This window comes from Anoplopoma fimbria, chromosome 9 (assembly GCF_027596085.1).
Source record: "Anoplopoma fimbria isolate UVic2021 breed Golden Eagle Sablefish chromosome 9, Afim_UVic_2022, whole genome shotgun sequence".
In the NCBI taxonomy this organism is placed as follows: Eukaryota; Metazoa; Chordata; class Actinopteri; order Perciformes; family Anoplopomatidae; genus Anoplopoma; species Anoplopoma fimbria.
This window is the reverse complement of record NC_072457.1, coordinates 28,366,297-28,384,172: the sequence shown is the minus strand read 5'-3', so window position 1 is coordinate 28,384,172 and position 17,876 is coordinate 28,366,297. Positions and strand designations below refer to the sequence as shown.

The 17,876-nt window shown below is 37.9% G+C and overlaps 2 protein-coding genes across 3 annotated transcripts in view; both read left to right on the top strand.

The window, feature by feature from the left end:
• Nucleotides 1-62: 62 nt before the first annotated feature.
• Nucleotides 63-4,302, top strand: ntan1 (N-terminal asparagine amidase). 2 transcript variants are annotated; one of them, XM_054604668.1, is made up of 10 exons: nt 63-276; nt 867-969; nt 1,276-1,341; nt 1,445-1,553; nt 1,645-1,718; nt 1,817-1,867; nt 1,957-2,010; nt 2,098-2,198; nt 2,475-2,588; nt 2,802-4,302. In XM_054604668.1, the coding sequence occupies exons 1-10, from the start codon at nt 196-198 to the stop codon at nt 2,970-2,972; spliced, it is 924 nt and encodes a 307-aa protein (XP_054460643.1). In that variant the 5' UTR covers nt 63-195; the 3' UTR covers nt 2,973-4,302. The 2 variants fall into 2 exon arrangements, with proteins under 2 accessions (XP_054460643.1, XP_054460642.1); XM_054604667.1 differs by having other exon boundaries at nt 1,814-1,867.
• Nucleotides 4,303-6,604: 2,302 nt separating this feature from the next.
• Nucleotides 6,605-17,876, top strand: part of LOC129095776 (uncharacterized) — an 18,066-nt gene continuing 6,794 nt past the window's right edge. Inside the window, exons 1-8 of the mRNA XM_054604332.1 lie at nt 6,605-6,684; nt 6,779-7,095; nt 9,490-9,560; nt 9,941-9,970; nt 10,485-10,700; nt 13,114-13,251; nt 13,361-13,436; nt 17,574-17,694. Of these exons, the coding sequence (XP_054460307.1) occupies nt 6,792-7,095; nt 9,490-9,560; nt 9,941-9,970; nt 10,485-10,700; nt 13,114-13,251; nt 13,361-13,436; nt 17,574-17,694 (956 nt within the window). The 5' untranslated portion in view covers nt 6,605-6,684; nt 6,779-6,791. The remainder of the gene's footprint in view (nt 6,685-6,778; nt 7,096-9,489; nt 9,561-9,940; nt 9,971-10,484; nt 10,701-13,113; nt 13,252-13,360; nt 13,437-17,573; nt 17,695-17,876) is intronic.

The following is a 17,876-nucleotide window of genomic DNA, read 5'->3' as shown; positions in this document are numbered from 1 at the left end:
GGCGCTGTGTCCAAATAAAACAGCGAGTCTGGAACAGCAGAAGAAGAAAGCATTCAGGAAATTCCTTGATGATTTGGTTTTGTAGTTACTGCGTTTTGTGTAGTGTTGATGTGAGATGTTAAGCATTAAATATGAAGTTATGGTCTTTATTATAGCATGATAACAAACTGATATTAAAGTGGACCTTGAGACAATATGCCGGTGTTGATTCAAAACAGAGGACTGGACCGCATAGGCTCCACAGCGGAACTGTTCGACAAGTACCCACATTTACAGGTTTGTCTGGCTAAATGTGGCCTGATGAGATACTGTCAGCAGGTCTTTGTTGCTTTTTTTGTATGCAACAGTTAATAATTTAATGGCAGAGTTGGTTATTACATGTCTGGACTGGATTTGGGTGTGACATGTGGTGGCAGACCATAATCAGTCAGGGATAATACAGCAAACTATCATGTGATTGTTTGGGTTGCATCCAACTAAAGCAAGAAAAAAACGTTTTTAAATTAGCTAATTGTACATTCCCTGTGTGTGTCCTTAAATATAATTAAGAACTACTGACTAAGACAGAAATAGGAATAAAATAACACCTTATGGCTGACTTAATTAACAATATTTTAAACTTCTGTCTGGTCTTTATTGAGAATTATTTTGACCTTTCTTTCATCAGCTGAAAGATAAGGCTACATTTTCCTTCTCTATGACAACTATCAAACAAAATGTTGTTTTCAAATAATACTAAGACCGGTAAGATGAAGGTTTGCGGTCTGTATTAATAACTGTGACGTAGCACTATTGAATATTATAGCCTGATGGTGTTTTTGTTTCTTTTTTAAGTAATACATTTCATTTTTACTCTTGTGTCACAGGAAAATGCAAGGACATTTAGCTCCAAGCCACTTGTTGATGTCGACCCAAAGTGCCTCTTATATGTCCAACAGAGAGAGTTTGCTGCGACAACACCAGCAGACAGTAAGTAAAGCCTCATGAAGAGAACATATCTTCTGAATATCAACCCTTTGTATTGCTCAGCCCACACATGGGTTATTGTGACAGTCCCTTCAAATTTAGGAGAATGTCTAAACCAACAGAGCCTAGGTATTCTTCAATGCAGTAATTTCCACCACAATACATGTTTTGAGTTTTACCTGATTGGAGTGTTTGGTATGAAATCTAGAAGCACAACATTTGTTAGTCTCTAACTTACTCCTGGATAGTAATTTAGGTTAACTATTCAGGATCACAATGATAATACCTGCCTTTTGTTGTACCTATCAGACTGTGTTTCAGTTATTGGATCTGATGATGCCACCACCTGCCATTTGGTTGTGCTGCGACACACCGGTAACGTTCCTTTCATTAGATTCACACTGTGTGTCTTATTCTGGCTGTGTTTATAGTTAGGAATGAACATTTTTAATGTCTGCCATGTTTTATTATTTCTTAGGAAGTGGAGCTGTTTGCCTTGCTCACTGCGATGGTTCCAGCACCTGGTCTGAAATCCCGCTCCTTGTGAAAGCTGTGACGTCACTGAGTAGCTTCAGTAAGGAGGGCAGGTAGGAATCACACAAATAAACAGGCGTAGTAAAAAGTGCACATGCTATTCGGATGATCTTTATTTATTTTGCTTTGCTTTCCATTATGCAGACTTGAGCTCCATCTCGCTGGGGGATTTAACGATGAGTCAAAAACATCCCATAAACTCAGCTTTAATATACTGGGTATAGTCTATCAAATTACCTTGTGTCTCATTATAATACTGTGCTTGCAGCTTTAAAGCTTTGTTACATTTAAAAAGACTCTTTTTACTTTACAGCAGCGTTCCAGAAATTGAAAGAGGAAATTCATTTGGAAACATGTTGCATCACAGGTAACTTTGATACTTATTTCCTGTTTTTTACGAGTATTCTACATGTTACACCTTCATCCAGTTAACCCTTCTGTTCTCTGTGTTTGTAGAAATGAATGACGTTGTTGTTGATGGAACTCATAGGCCTGTAGTATATGGAATAGGTAAGTGATGAATATGCTACAAAGTGAGAGCAATGCTTTATGGCATGGGACCTCTAATATATTGTGTATATGTCTGTTTCTGCACAGGTGTAAATGTTAAGACAGGGGAAGTGTTCCCTTCGTCCTTCTTCACTCATAAAGGACCTGCAGTGGAGCTGCGATCGGCAAGGACCTTCACTGGGGGACAGGTACTATAAGAAATGAAATGTGGTTTTCTATGTGTGAATACTGGACACTTAATTGTGTATTAAAAACTCAACAAGTATGGCCCGAAAACATTTATCCAAAAAACTCATTTTAAACTGTTTATTTATTTTTAAGAGATTGTAATCATAAACAAGAAAAAAATATTGATTTCTCCAAGAATTAGATATTTGGTTATTGGTATATTCAGTATATTTAAAGAACTCAATCTCGATGCAAAGATCATTCATAAAATTAAAGACTTTTTCTTCTTGTTGCAGATGGCAGACATATATGACTCAAGTCGAGGGCTTGTTAAAATCGGGCCTTGCAGGTGGTCTCCAAATCTGGATATTGCCTTCTGGTTGTCACAAAATGATGACACAATTTTAAAGGTAAAGGCATGTGGTAGTAATTACTCATATAAAGATGATCTACCTCAAACTTTGTTTTACTTCCCTATTTATTATTATTATTATTATTATTATTATTTACTTAATCAAAGGCCTCTTGTTAAGTCTCAAACACTCCCAAAATGAGTGTGAAGCAGCAGTCCATAAAGTGATAGACTACAGACTTTGACTCTGGTGTTTCTCTCCCATGCCCAGTACCTGTCCACCTCTCCGATGGCTGAGCCACCACACTTTGTCCAGCACATGAAGACCACCATCCAGTTCCTTTTAGAGCACCCCAACTCTGACAGCCTGTTCCCCGGGGGTCAGCCACAGCTCTACCACAGGACTGAGAGGGGGGACTGGGAGAGGGCTGTCAACTCATAGAGCTCGACCCATATCTCTTACTGGACCTCACCATGGAACCTGATTGTTTTTGCCTCTCAGCTCAATGGATACACTGTGACCCATCCACCCGCTGTCTGTATTCTGTTCATTGTGTCTTAACATGGAGGTAGCCCCTGATTGGAGCATACTGTATGTATGTTGAATGGCTCTCCTGACTCATCTGGCTGGTCCAGTAGAAAGAGCAGAGGAAGTACAAGTGAATCTGTTCATGCCTCTAACCATTCATTTTTCCACTCTTGTGAGATGGCGTCAAGTCTCCAACTTATACGATCTGCTTTGTTGCAGTAATTCATGGTAAACGTCCTACTATACTTGGCTGTTTTGATTGTCGAAGGATTCATTAACATTGTGGTCTTATGTCCAGTAAAAAAAACAACGTAATTATCATTTTGTATATTTTTTTAGCCCAAAAACTAAGGTTGCACCTTTTCCAAAGCAATTTTTTTTTCTATTAAATTCCTAACTTGCATGCATCCATTGTTCAGCTTATAGTAGTACAGTCAAGCAACTTGTACATTCAAAATTTGCCTTCATATTTTTGTACGTCCCTTAATGTAGTCACTTACTGTGTCGCCAGGAAATCAAACCTTGCCTACCCCCAGGAAGTTTTAAATCTGTTTTTCTTGGAGGTTTTGCAATCTAAAACTTAACTTAAAGGTATGCTATGGAAATGTATGCACAATATGTATTGAATGGGCGAAAAATGTCAAACCATATGCATGATCTAAAACCTGACCTACTATTGAGGAGTAATTCCAGGTGGGGAACTTGCTGCAACAACAATGAAGAATATGTTTATTTTGGCGCTTTGTTTATAACAGTGAAGAGAATACGTATTGCTAAGCTCTGCATTGTTTAAGAGATGAGCAAAGTTTATTTTTCTCTACAAAAGCACCTTCCTGAAGAAAATTGATGATATTTAACTTCATCATATTGCTGTATACTTGGCCATGAATGTGTATGTTTTAGGAAACTGCATGTGTAGATGTGTATAGTAATATGCAGGGGATGATGTGGATTCTAATCAAACACAACAAAATATGATTTTACTAGTTTTGTCTTTTCTTTTCAATTGTTAAAAATGAAAACATATATAATGTTTAAGGCCTTTTCATCATTTGTGTTGTTCAGGAGATTTCAAGGTGCTCAAAGCATTAATTGCAACTTGTGAACATACTGTACCTGTTGCTAAATAAATGTAAATGGTCAAATCTAGTTTCAAATGGTCCTGTCTATGTTTATGTTCAGAGTGAGTGAAGTTGAGAGGGTGGGAATCATGATGTTGCTATCTACTTGGTCCAATGCCATTTCACACTACCCATAAATGCAGATATACAAATAAAAAATAACTAACCGTACAGAAATGCCAAATAAATGTCTGTTTTTATGTAATTTATTTACCTTGTCTCTTTTAGGCTACATAGTTTGTCCATGAGGTAGCACTGACACGGTTATTTTTGTAATGTTTTATGAGACGTATTTATGTTGATTATGAATGAATTGGCTAAGTATCCATCTCAGATTTAAAAAAAAATCTAAAATATCAATATTGGTGTTTGCCTAAGTAGTTCTGTGTTGATTGCACATTACATTACATTACATTACACTACATTACATTACATTACACTACATTACATTACGTTATTACATTAGCTTCCATGAGGTGTCATGATACATTACATTACATTACATTACATTACATTACACTACATTACATTACATTACATTACATTACACTACATTACATTACACTACACTACACTACATTACATTACATTACACTACACTACATTACATTACACTACACTACATTACATTACATTACATTACACTACATTACATTACATTACACTACATTACATTACATACATTACATTACATTACATTACACTACATTACATTACATTACACTACATTACATTACACTACATTACATTACATTACATTACATTACATTACATTACATTACATTACATTACATTACATTACATTACATTACATTACATTACATTACACTACATTACATTACATTACATTACATTACACTACATTACATTACATTACATTACATTACATTACATTACATTACATTACATTACATTACATTACATTACATTACACTACATTACATTACATTACATTACATTACATTACATTACATTACACTACATTACACTACACTACATTACATTACACTACATTACACTACATTACATTACATTACATTACATTACACTACATTACATTACATTACACTACATTACATTACACTACATTACATTACACTACATTACACTACACTACATTACATTACACTACATTACATTTACATTACACATTACATTACATTACATTACATTACATTACACTACATACATTACACTACATTACATTACATTACACTACATTACATTACATTACATTACATTACACTACATTACATTACACTACATTACATTACACTACATTACATTACATTACATTACATTACATTACATTACATTACATTACATTACACTACATTACATTACATTACACTACATTACACCGCTACACTACACTACATTACATTACATTACATTACATTACATTACATTACATTACATTACATTACATTACACTACATTACATTACATTACATTACACTACATTACATTACATTACACTACATTACACTACATTACATTACATTACACTACATTACACTACACTACATTACATTACATTACATTACATTACATTACACTACATTACATTACACTACATTACACTACATTACATTACACTACATTACATTACATTACATTACATTACATTACATTACACTACATTACATTACATTACACTACATTACATTACATTACATTACACTACATTACATTACATTACATTACACTACATTACATTACACTACATTACATTACATTACAGTACATTACATTACATTACATTACATTACACTACACTACATTACAATACATTACATTACATTACACTACATTACATTACACTACATTACATTACACTACATTACATTACATTACATTACATTACATTACACTACACTACATTACATTACATTACATTACACTACATTACATTACATTACATTACACTACATTACATTACATTACATTACACTACATTACATTACACTACATTACATTACATTACATTACATTACATTACACTACATTACATTACATTACATTACATTACATTACACTACATACACTACATTACACTACATTACATTACACTACATTACATTACACTACACTACATTACACTACATTACATTACATTACACTACATTACATTACATTACATTACATTACATTACATTACATTACACTACACTACACTACATTACATTACACTACATTACACTACATTACATTACATTACATTACATTACATTACAGTCATTTAGCAGATGCTCTGCACTGGTTGGAGGGTACATCACTGTACAAAGGTTGAGACACTGTGCTCTGGTATCAGTCTGCGTAACGTTTCGGTTTCACTCCGCCCTACGTAAAAAGGGGCGTAAAGTCTTTTTACGCAGAAGCGACCCGCCGGTGGAGAGCAGAGCCAGTCCGGATGGTGGCTGAGGAGCAAGAATCCTCTCCGGGGTTTACTTCACCAGCTCCACCAGGAGAACAAACCCCTCGAAACCCGGACCGGACTCCAGGTCTTGTGTTTGACGGATATATTCCACAGACATAACCAGCATTAATCTGAGTAAATGACACTTTGTTTATGTATTTCTTTATGTATTCCTTCAGTTACTGTGCAACAATGCGACAGGCGTTTCTGAGGCACGTCCGCCGGTTCCCGTGGGCCACCAACGTGACGCTGTACGGCTGCCTGTTCGCCGGAGGGGACTTCGTGCACCAGTGGTTCTCCCGGAGGGACCAGGTGGACTGGAGTCACACTCGGAACGTGGCCGTCATCGCGTTCGGTTTCCACGGCAACTTCAATTTCTTCTGGATGCGGTTCCTGGAACGCCGTTTCCCCGGCAACTCCCTCAGGATGGTGATGAGGAAGCTGCTCCTGGACCAGACCACCGCGGCGCCGCTGGCCACCAGCGTCTTCTACACAGGTCACTACATTACATTACATTACATTATATCACATTACATTACATTACATTACAGTCATGTAGCAGACGCTTTTATCCAAAGAGACTTACAATAAGTGTATTCAACATAGGTATTCAAGAGAACTACTAGTCACCAGAAGTCATAAGTGCATCTCCTTTCTTAAACAAGCATCTTAAAGCATAAACCAGAGCAAAAGTATAGTGCAGAGGCAAATTACTACGAAAACAATAATTGCAACAGACTAATACGAATATAATAAGTGCTACAAACTACTACGAATAGGATAAGTGCAGTAAACGAATACGAATGCAATAAGTGCTACGAGGAAGGCTCAGGGTAGTGCTTCTTGAAGAGGTGAGTTTTCAGCCTGCGCCTAAAGTCATTACATTACATTACATTACAGTCATTTAGCAGACGCTTTTATCCAAAGCGACTTACAGTCAGTAGTATTTTACATATCATTCACCCATTCACACACTGATGACAGGCTACCATCAAGGTGCCACCATCAGACTCTAACTAACATTCATCATCCAGTCCACACCGATGGCAAGCCTTCAGGAGCAACTTGGGGTTAAGTGTCTTGCCCAAGGACACATCCTGCCGAAGCCGGGTATCGAACCACCGACCCTCTGATTGGAGAACTATTGGAGAACTGATTGGGGCGGCTGTGGCGTAGTGGAGAGCAAGGTAGTTCTCCAATCAGAGGGTCGGTGGTTCGATACCCGGCTTCGGCAGTCGATGTGTCCTTGGGCAAGACACTTAACCCCAAGTTGCTCCTGAAGGCTTGCCATCGGTGTGGACTGGATGATGAATGTTAGTTAGAGTCTGATGGTGGCAGCTTGATGGTAGCCTGTCATCAGTGTGTGAATGGGTGAATGATATGTAACATACTACTGACTGTAAGTCGCTTTGGATAAAAGCGTCTGCTAAATGACTGTAATGTAATGTAATGTAATGTAACTACCTTGCTCTCCACTACGCCACAGCCGCTGTCAATGTGTAACCTGACCCCAAGAACCTCCCACTGCTCTCCTCATGTAACACACAGACACTAGGTCATTGTCCTGGGAAACATGCCCAGCAGAGGTCACATGTAGGTCATCACTGAGCACCTTAGACTTGGAGGGTATGAAACATCCAACATCAGGTCATGCATTACATGCAAAGTAATAAATGACAAGAACTTACCATACTGGTGAATGCTCCCTTTAAAATGCATTCTATATTACATAAGAAAGGTATTACTAAGTGTGGGCTTTCTTCAAATATTAAAAAAAGTCCTTTTCCAAAGCTATTTTTTTTCTATTAAATTCCTAACTTGCATGCATCCATTGTTCAGCTTATAGTAGTACAGTCAAGCAACTTGTACACTCAAAATTTGCCTTCATATTTTTGTACGTCCCTTAATGTAGTCACTTACTGTGTCGCCAGGAAATCAAACCTTGCCTACCCCCAGGAAGTTTTAAATCTGTTTTTCTTGGAGGTTTTGCAATCTAAAACTTAACTTAAAGGTATGCTATGGAAATGTATGCACAATATGTATTGAATGGGCAAAAAATGTCAAACCATATGCATGATCTAAAACCTGACCTACTATTGAGGAGTAATTTCAGGTGGGGAACTTGCTGCAACAACAATGAAGAATATGTTTATTTTGGCGCTTTGTTTATAACAGTGAAGAGAATACGTATTGCTAAGCTCTGCATTGTTTAAGAGATGAGCAAAGTTAATTTTTCTCTACAAACGCAGTGGTCACATGTAGGTCATCACTGAGCACCTTAGATTTCATATTTGCCATGGGGTGGAGTGGACTTTAGACTTGGAGGGTATGAACCAACATCAGGTCATGCATTACGCATGCAAAGTAATAAATGGCAAGAATTTACCATACTGGTGAATGCTCCCTTTAAAATTCATACTATATTACATTAGAAAGGTAGTAGTAGGTTTACTAAGTGTGGGCTTTCATCAAATATTAAAAAATACAAACAATTATATGAATGACCTATAAAAAAATACGTACATTCACTCATTTTTATTCATCTGACGCCAAAAAGGAAAGCGGAAAACCGGAACAGCAAACTACATTAGAAAAGCAATTAGAATCTCACAATACTAATAATTAACCTATACATTGTAAGTGCTGTCATACCAATATTGTTTTAAAGAGAATATGTTGAAATATTTGTACCAGTGTATCAATAACACTGCTTGAGAAACCATGATGTGACATATTTCATTAGTGATTAATTAATTAATTAGTGATTATCGTTCCTACTGCTGTGAGACAAACATACTGTGTTTTTGGTCTTTAAACCTTCCATCAGTCATATCATTTCCCAGCTGACGGTCAGAGAATTAACTGTCATTTGTCTTGTTTTTTCCTCCAGGTGTCAGCTTCTTAGAGGGCAAAGAGGACATCTTTGAAGACTGGAGAGAAAAATTCCTAAATACATATAAGGTGAGTTGGAGCAGAGACAGACTGTCACAGTGTGTTCGTCTTGCCAGCAGCAACTTCAAGAATTGACCTGTTGTGACAGTTAACTGAACAGAGGAGGAGCTGTCGTGTGCAGTCTGTGTGCACATATCCAGAACTGATGCTCAATGTATTTGGAAGACTTTGTATACAAACAGTTAATTTATCATTTATTATTCTGTTTTTGGATATCTCTGCTGATAGCTCTCCTGGTGTTATCTAACTCTGATTTTCACTAATTCAAATTAATCTCAGTCACTAAAATGAGTTTATCTTGTTGTCATTATAGATTTCAGCTGTGCCAGTAAAGGTTTTTGTAAGGCTTTAATGTGATTTATGTGCTTTATGTTTGTCTCTCTTTTCAGACGGGGCTAATGTTCTGGCCATTTATGCAGGTAAATATTAACATCTCCCATGCATGGATGTTAGCTGTGGACCCTTGGGAACAATATACAGTGAAGACAATCTAAGCTCAAAGGTCAACTTGCTAATGATTCCTAACTCTAAATCACACCTTACAACCTCACAGTAAACCTGATGTGTGGCCCAGTCAGGGGACTTTGAAGTTTAGATTTTCTTCACCATTAAAAGATTAAATTTCCTCTAACTTCCGTTAATTTTAACAGCTGTTATATGTGATAATGTGATACATTTTGAAAGACAAACGTGCAGATCGAAACTTGAAGAACTATTCCAAATATCAAAATACCACAAAAACTGACAGAGTTAGGGCTAAATATACTGTAGTTTAAATCAGAGGATAGAGTTTCTGTATGACATCTCACAACAATTATTTATGTTTAGAATTTAACACACAATAATAAATCTGAGTTATATTTTGACATGTGAATATGTGAAACACCGGTCCTATGAGATAGATATACGGTAATCTTTATCTGTCTCCCTCAGTTTGTGAACTTTGCCTTGGTGCCTCTATACGTGCGGACCACCTTCACCGGCTGCTGTGCCTTCGTCTGGGCCACCTTCCTTTGCTTCTCACGCCAGAGCGGAGACGGCACGGCCGGTGCTGCTATGGCGTGGATGTTCCCTACTAAAGAAGATGAACCAGAAGCCAAGGACAAGACAGATGCTTCCAAAGAGGGAACAGTAGCATCTAAACCTACTCAAAACTAAAGTATGTGGAATCAGTCATTGCAATGGAGGGGGACAAAACGTAAACAGTTGAAGCAGCAGGTTCAGTGGATGGCAGTCCTGTCTGTGGTTGATGTTGCACTATCTCTTTCAGGGTTTGAGTTAAAAGTCTTGCTGGGGTTAAACTAAAGATGGGACCCACATGATGCTCTTAGGTGCTTTTTAGAAACAGTGTCCAGCAAATGGAATATATAAACAGTATATTTTTCAATACGTATACAGTACATCACCGCCGCGGGAAATGTTCAGTCATACTTTTACATCCCACAGTGAAGCATCACCATGGCCTATTTATCTTCAGGTTATGTTTCCATAAATGCAGTCTTGTGTTTTCACATTTCAAACAAGAGAGTTCCCTTTTTTAATTGGACCATATTTCATGATACTTAATTGATACATGAGGACTTCTATATGTGGGAAGGAAGCTGTGATGATGGGAATGTGTAAGGTTGATGTTCCACATTCTCCTGCTTTACATCTAAAAACTGGAATGTGGAGTGGCAGCTAATTTAATTTATTAGCTTAGACTTTTAATTTCATTCAAATTTTTAAACATTAAATATCAGTCTCTCTTAATTAGCACAAGCGCTAAGACTTGAGTTATTTTACTGCAACAGAGTTGCTCATCTCTAAGGACCTTCTGCTTTGGTTTCAGTTTAAACTTTGGTACAAGAAGTGATAAATACACATACACACAGGTACCTGTTAAATTTATAAGAAATAAACTTAAAAACACTAGAACAGATCTGAAAATACATGATTGATTACCACATTTTTCAACCTTTGTCCCTTTGCTAAATATTGTGGCAATGAGTTACTACTGAAGATGACTATGAGTTTGTCTATTAATGCTTGACGACGTTTGTCTCAGACATCCATCTACTTGAATGGTGAAATGCTGCCTGCTGATGTCGTACTTTATGTTAATGTGGTACTGTGGAGTGCTCTCTATCATATATCTTTGCGTCATTTCCTAATTTTTCAATACTGTTTGCAATTTTATCCTTTTTGGGAATTTTACCTCTTAGATAAAATGTTACTTAGGTTTCATCACCTGCAGTGATTCTTGAAAACTGGGTTGCAATGAAACATCAGAGTCTCCGCCAAGCAGTTTTCTAAAGAGGTCATTTTTATAAATAGCTCAGTACAAGTGCTGACTGTTATTCCTATAAATAGAGTTTGAAAGGTTTAAGGCAAACATATCTATTCTGTCTCAGGCAGATAATTAAGAATATTTCATTCACTTATGTTCATGTTTTACTAAAATTCCTGGTGTCAAAGAGAGATGTGTCTATGTTTCCCCCTTAATGCATGTGAGTCTAAAATGGAGTTGGCAGATATGCATTTTGAAGTAGCATATGCAAGAGACTTTGTGTGATTATTTTATGTGATCTGTATCACAGAAGTGAATTAATACTTTGAATGACGTTAATAATATAACAATAATCTTTTAAATTTCATCCTTAATACGTGTTTTTGTTTTTAATTATTGTTTGTATGCTGATGTGCAACACTGGAACTCAAGGATCAAATCGATGAATATTCCCTTTGTTCAGTTCAGCAACTAAAGACTGGGTTATATTACTAACTAGTTTAAAGATATGTACCTTTAATACATTTCTGTCTCAATTTCTTTTGTTAATTTGGGTGTCACAAAGATATCTTGGTGCTGTGGACTGTAATATATTTTTTAAATGATTTTATCACATTTTGCACGAACTGTTGTAGAGATAAATAATATTTATTGTTGAATAAACTGAAAAAATCCCATTGACTCATTGTGTTTTTTCTGGGCATACATATATAGCCTGTAATATCACATGTACGTCCTCTGTTACTATGCTATCAGAAGTGCATCCAGGTTGTGTTTAGGGTTGTGTTCAGACAGAAATATTACTAATTTCTCTGTTTTACTTATAGTTTAGACACAATCACAGCTCTGTCTGCATCTCTTGTGGGAATATATTGAGAACAACACATACTTTGAAAGGCCTGCCTGCTGCTGCATGCGTTTTTCAGCAGTCTGTTTTTATCTCTCCCTGCTTCTAAGACTTCAAAAATGAATAAAGTTGTTTCTAATTTTGTAACAGACTGCTCAAACAGATTCGTTTGTTTCCATATGCAACCAGACCCTCTAATGTGGAAACATCTGCCACTTATCCTTTGGCAGTTATTTCAGCCTGCCAAATAACAACCAGAAGTACACTTAGGAGACAAAATGCTTGAAGAGCTATTACCCACTGCTAGCTTTTTAAAAACACTTTTTATCTATAAAAATAAATACCAAAAATATAAGCAAGAAAGAAATGATTGGTCAGGCTGATAAACAAAACTACTCCAGAGCTACTGTATACCAGTTTTATTTTTATCTCCATCTCGGTGCTAGTGGGTGTCTCCCAAGTCCTCACATCTCTGCCAGCACTGCGCATGCGCCCTGCATCCTTCTCTCCATCCTTACGTCGAGGGACTTGACAGCTCGGATAAAGATGCTCAACGTCTCGGGTCGCTGGAGCCTAGTCACCGGGTGAGACTCAGTTATCTGGGAGGACGCACACACAGAACAACTCCATCTGTAACTGGGAGAGTCTCTGTATACTGGTTTCGTCCCACTCGTCACCGACATGGAACTGAAGAAATCTTTCTCGGACACCGAGCGTGCGCTCAGGAGCTACGGCGCCGTGTCGGAGACGGCGTGGACAGCGGACAAAGGTGAGCATTTCCCCGCAAGGTGGTCCACGAATAGAGAGTTTAACGTCTCCGTTTCTCCAGCATGTGTCTCACTCTGCAGCCGGCGTTGAGACGGTTAACAGCTAAACATGACTCACAAAGGTTTGGGGATGGAGGCTATCAACAGCGCTGCCTTGCTGCTGACGGGCCTGTTCATCCCCTGTATGCACACTGAGGGGTTTTCTGCCCTGTTTGTGAATGAATTTGGGCCAAGGAGGAGTAAACCACAAATACAGCAAGCCCAGCTCATTTTGAAACTGGTGTTAATTTGATTCAGCCTATGAGTCGATACCCTGGTCCTCTGATCAATTCAGGTTATAGCCTATACTCTGGATTTCACATTAAGAAGATTTTTTTTTAAGTTTATGGCAAAATTAAATTCCATAAAATGCCTTTCAGTAGTTGTTTTTTTAAATTGTTCAGTGTCTGAGAACAAAAATGACATTTTCTGCACAATAATAACACAATACAACATCACCACAGACTACAGCAGCCTCGGTGACTATAAAGCTGAGCAAACACCTTTCTAGCACAATTGCAGCTACAAATTAACATTGCAAGCAGAAGAGCTCCTGAATTGGATGTTTCTATTATTTCGTAAAGGAATCTACCTTATTTGTTTGATTTAGGGATGCAATTATTTTACTGTTATAACGTGTCAGAGCCAAATGGGATGTTTTTACATTGCACGTTTTTTTTAAATTTATTATTTTAACCCACAGCCCTAAACCTAAATATACAGAAATGTACACAGTTATAAAAGAAAAGCAGCAAATTGTCAATTTGGAGATGCTGAAATCACAGCATGTTTTGCGTTTTGCATGATGCATGACAATTATTAGAAATGAGTATTTTGTTTATTGACTTAAGTCGGCTCTAAACAATACCACAAACCACAGCCTCTAAAGTGACCATAAAGCTAAACAACACAGTTTTGACAAAAGATAAACATTAATAGTGTCAGAGCCGTTGTTTTCAAGGTTTCTATAAATCTGTCCTGTGTGATGACGGGCGATGAATGACGCATTTAGGATGTGTCCTGGTTGGTTCCTCTGACGTTAACTCATCACAGGAGAGCAGGGTGTGAAGAAACTTCAAGATTAAGTCAGAGAAGAAGAAGAAAAAAAATGAAATGGATATTTTTAGACACAGATCCAGCCATTGCTCTCTCTCTCTCTCTCTCTCTCTCTTTCTGTTTCTAACACAAACACACAAACAGCCCCCCATGTTTATGTACTCTCTTAAATACTGCCTGTGTTTCAATTTTTTTGATTGTGTGTGGTCCAGAGGCAGCACCCCAGCAGCAGCAGTGTGTATACAGTGTGACTGCAGGATGTGTCAGGGGCTTCTGCATTGGATGTTATACAGATGTTGTCACTTTCCTGTTGTTGAGCCCCATGTGGCCGCTGCACCGCGCCCGATCCTTTGCTCTCCAGGATTTATATTCCTCACAAATTCATAATCCTGATGTAGATTGATGATCCGGATTGTTTTAATGAAACAGGGCTATTCAAGCTGATTAATTACCTGAGTGTGTGAGGAGACCGGTTTACATTTGCAGCTGATGATTTGGAGATCATCTCACCTGTCCCCGGCGGACAAGCTGCTTTTAATTAAGTACGGAAGCTGTTGGTTCCTTGTAATGTCTTAAATGCTGAGTATGTGCGAGCAGCTTGCTCAGATGAGGCGGAGCTGTTAAGACTTTATTGAGCTGGCACTTTGCCACAAGTCAGGGCTTAATGCAGCTTGGTCTTATTGATGGTGAGCACATGGCTGGAGTGTGCAAAGGAAAACAAGACACACAGAGAGAAAATAGGGAAACAAAGAGAAAAACACTTAAGCTCCTGCTGTGTTTTGCATTGTGTCGCAGTTCCATGGTATAAAGTTTGATTTTGGTGTCAGCAGACACGTCGGGTGATGATTCAACATCAGCGATGCACAAACAAACCGGCCTCCTGTCCAGACTTCTGTCTGCTGTGGTGAGTCAGCGCCATCCTCAGCAGGCATCCATGAAAAGTACCACAAATGCAGACTGCAGTTTATGTTGCTGCAGGATGAGGAGGAGCTGATCCAGTCCTCTAATGTTACAAGACACACAGAGGATAAACGTCATACCTCTCATCTGCTCGGGATTACAGATGCAAATAGTCTGTTTATATTCAGGTGTATGAAGAACTATCTGCTTCTGTACTGGGTTTCTTTTCCTCCTACAGAGTAGTTGTGTTATAAGTAGGATCTCAGGAGGATAATTATTAATGAACAAGTGTGTGTCCATATGGATATTAATAATAATATAAGCAAAAGTGACAAACAACCTCTGGTTCCAGCCTCTCAGATGTAAATACTAGCTGCTTTTTTTTTGCCTTCCGTGTTTATAAATTGAATATCTTTATGTTGCGGACAGTTGATTGGATGAAACAAGAATTGCCATATCAATCAATAATGGGATTAATTGCTATTTGAAGCCCTACTGATGTCTTACAGTGGCTGACAACTACATGTTTGGCAGCAACTGTAAGACATTGGTTGGTACTGTTATTCTGCATACAAGTAGAAGATAACTGTTTATGATTCATGCCTGCAGATGTACAGAGTAAAGTTGGATTGGTAAATCATTGTATTGCAGAATCATTAAATGTTTTGGGGGATTTGTTGGAGAATGTTATATCTCTACAATGGGCGGCTTGTGGGAGAGAGAAAACTAGCCTAAAATTAGGCGGGAGAGGCTGAGATATCCTGACGAAGCCTCTAGTATGGGTCACACACCAATATTCCCATTTTGAAACTTGTCTTTGATTAAACCCTCCCGCCCAGTTAATGCCCATGTCTTTCAAACTCCAAGTCCCCAGTTTGTAACACAGGTTTTCTGTTAAAAATTAAAAGTGTAAAGATAAAAACATGCAGAAGAGGAACAAACATACGTACAATAAACTCCCTCAGTTCCACACTTAATACATTTGTTTCTTCAAATCAAGATTCATATTGTTGCCTGCATGTTGTTTGGTGCTGACAAGGTCAATCAGTTGCAGCATTATCAGTGGTCAGTGTATTGATCAGTGCAATAAGTGTTTGGTCAGTGTAGTAAGTGTTTGTTAATTGGCAAATATGGAGAGTGCGCGGTCAGGGAGTACGAAGCCCCAGCTGGTCATTGATCCATGTCAGCATGAAGCTATGTTTCTCTCTTCCTCAACAACCCTATGCTTTGGAAAATGATCATAAAAATACTTTATTACATATTTAAATAATGGGCTGCCTCCACTTAAGAACTTTTTCATCAACTAACACCCATAAGATTTTGTGTACAAATCGATATGTTGATTTTCATCAACAGATCTTTAAAACAGAGTTTCTCCACAAAGAATCATGCAAAAGCACCACTTTAAATATTGTGTTTACCAGAAATCTGCTTATAAGTTCTTTGAAACAAGTCATTCAGCGTGGCAAAATCATAAAACGTGACTAATCCATTAAATAGATCTAAGCTGACAAAAACCAAAACCACTGATTGGTCGACTACTTGACTACGAGGGGGCAGCTACTTGACTCCTACTTTTCTTCATGTCACACACATTTTCACAACATCAGTGATTGAAGCTTTGTGCCTGAGGCACTGCTGTGACTTTAAAATGCAAATCACAGCTCTCTCAACTACACATGCTGCTTCTCTCCAAATATCATGTTCTTGGCTGATGCGAGATGAACGTCACAGGGAGACGAGGTGAGAAATGTGTTTGGCAACACGCTGACACTGTGAGAAAGTTTTCAAAGTGAAAGAAATTTGGAACTCCTGGATGCATTTGTAACATGAAATCAAAGGAAAATATTTTCACAATTAACATCTTGAATTAGATACAAGCATTTTGCCACTGGAGTAGTCTGGTCATGCGCTTGGAGTTTTTCTTTAAACCGAAAAATATGCTTCAAACTCTGAATCACTGTCTGAAGTAAAGAGAAGTGAGTAACAGACAAGTCTGAAGCAGAGCCGTCCTTGTGTAGAAAAACAATCTGCACAAGGACGTTAGATGTTTATGTCTCCTGTCGGTACAGACTCCTGTTTCCCTCTTTTATTCCTTCTTATTCATATTTACTCCTCCCTGCCTTCCCTCCTATCTCTGCCAGGTCATTCAGATGTGTCCATGGCAGAGAGCACCATGGCTCCAGAGGAGATCGAGGTGGAGATGGCTCGTATCCAGCGCCTTCGAGAGGTCCTGGTACGCCGAGAGTCGGAGCTGCGCTTCATGTGAGTAGCCGAACTGTTTTTGTAACAGCAAAACGTAATCGAGGGTGACAAAGATTGAATCGACACAGTGTCATAACAACTCCTTCTGCTGTCCTTGAGTGGATAATGAGGTTTTCTGTGTTTTCACTGTCGTGACACACTGCAAAAACATTTAAGAGTTCTTTCCTCGGGATATAAGTTGG

What these genes read in the sequence shown, in the direction of transcription:
- ntan1 (XM_054604667.1), top strand. Translation starts at nt 196, where the DNA reads ATGCCGGTGTTGATTCAAAACAGAGGACTGGACCGCATAGGCTCCACA. An exon ending in GGTTGTGCTGCGACACACCG is followed by an intron (nt 1,342 to 1,444) that starts GTAACGTTCCTT and finishes ATTATTTCTTAG; the next exon opens with GAAGTGGAGCTGTTTGCCTT. An exon ending in ACTCAGCTTTAATATACTGG is followed by an intron (nt 1,719 to 1,813) that starts GTATAGTCTATC and finishes TTTACTTTACAG; the next exon opens with CAGCGTTCCAGAAATTGAAA.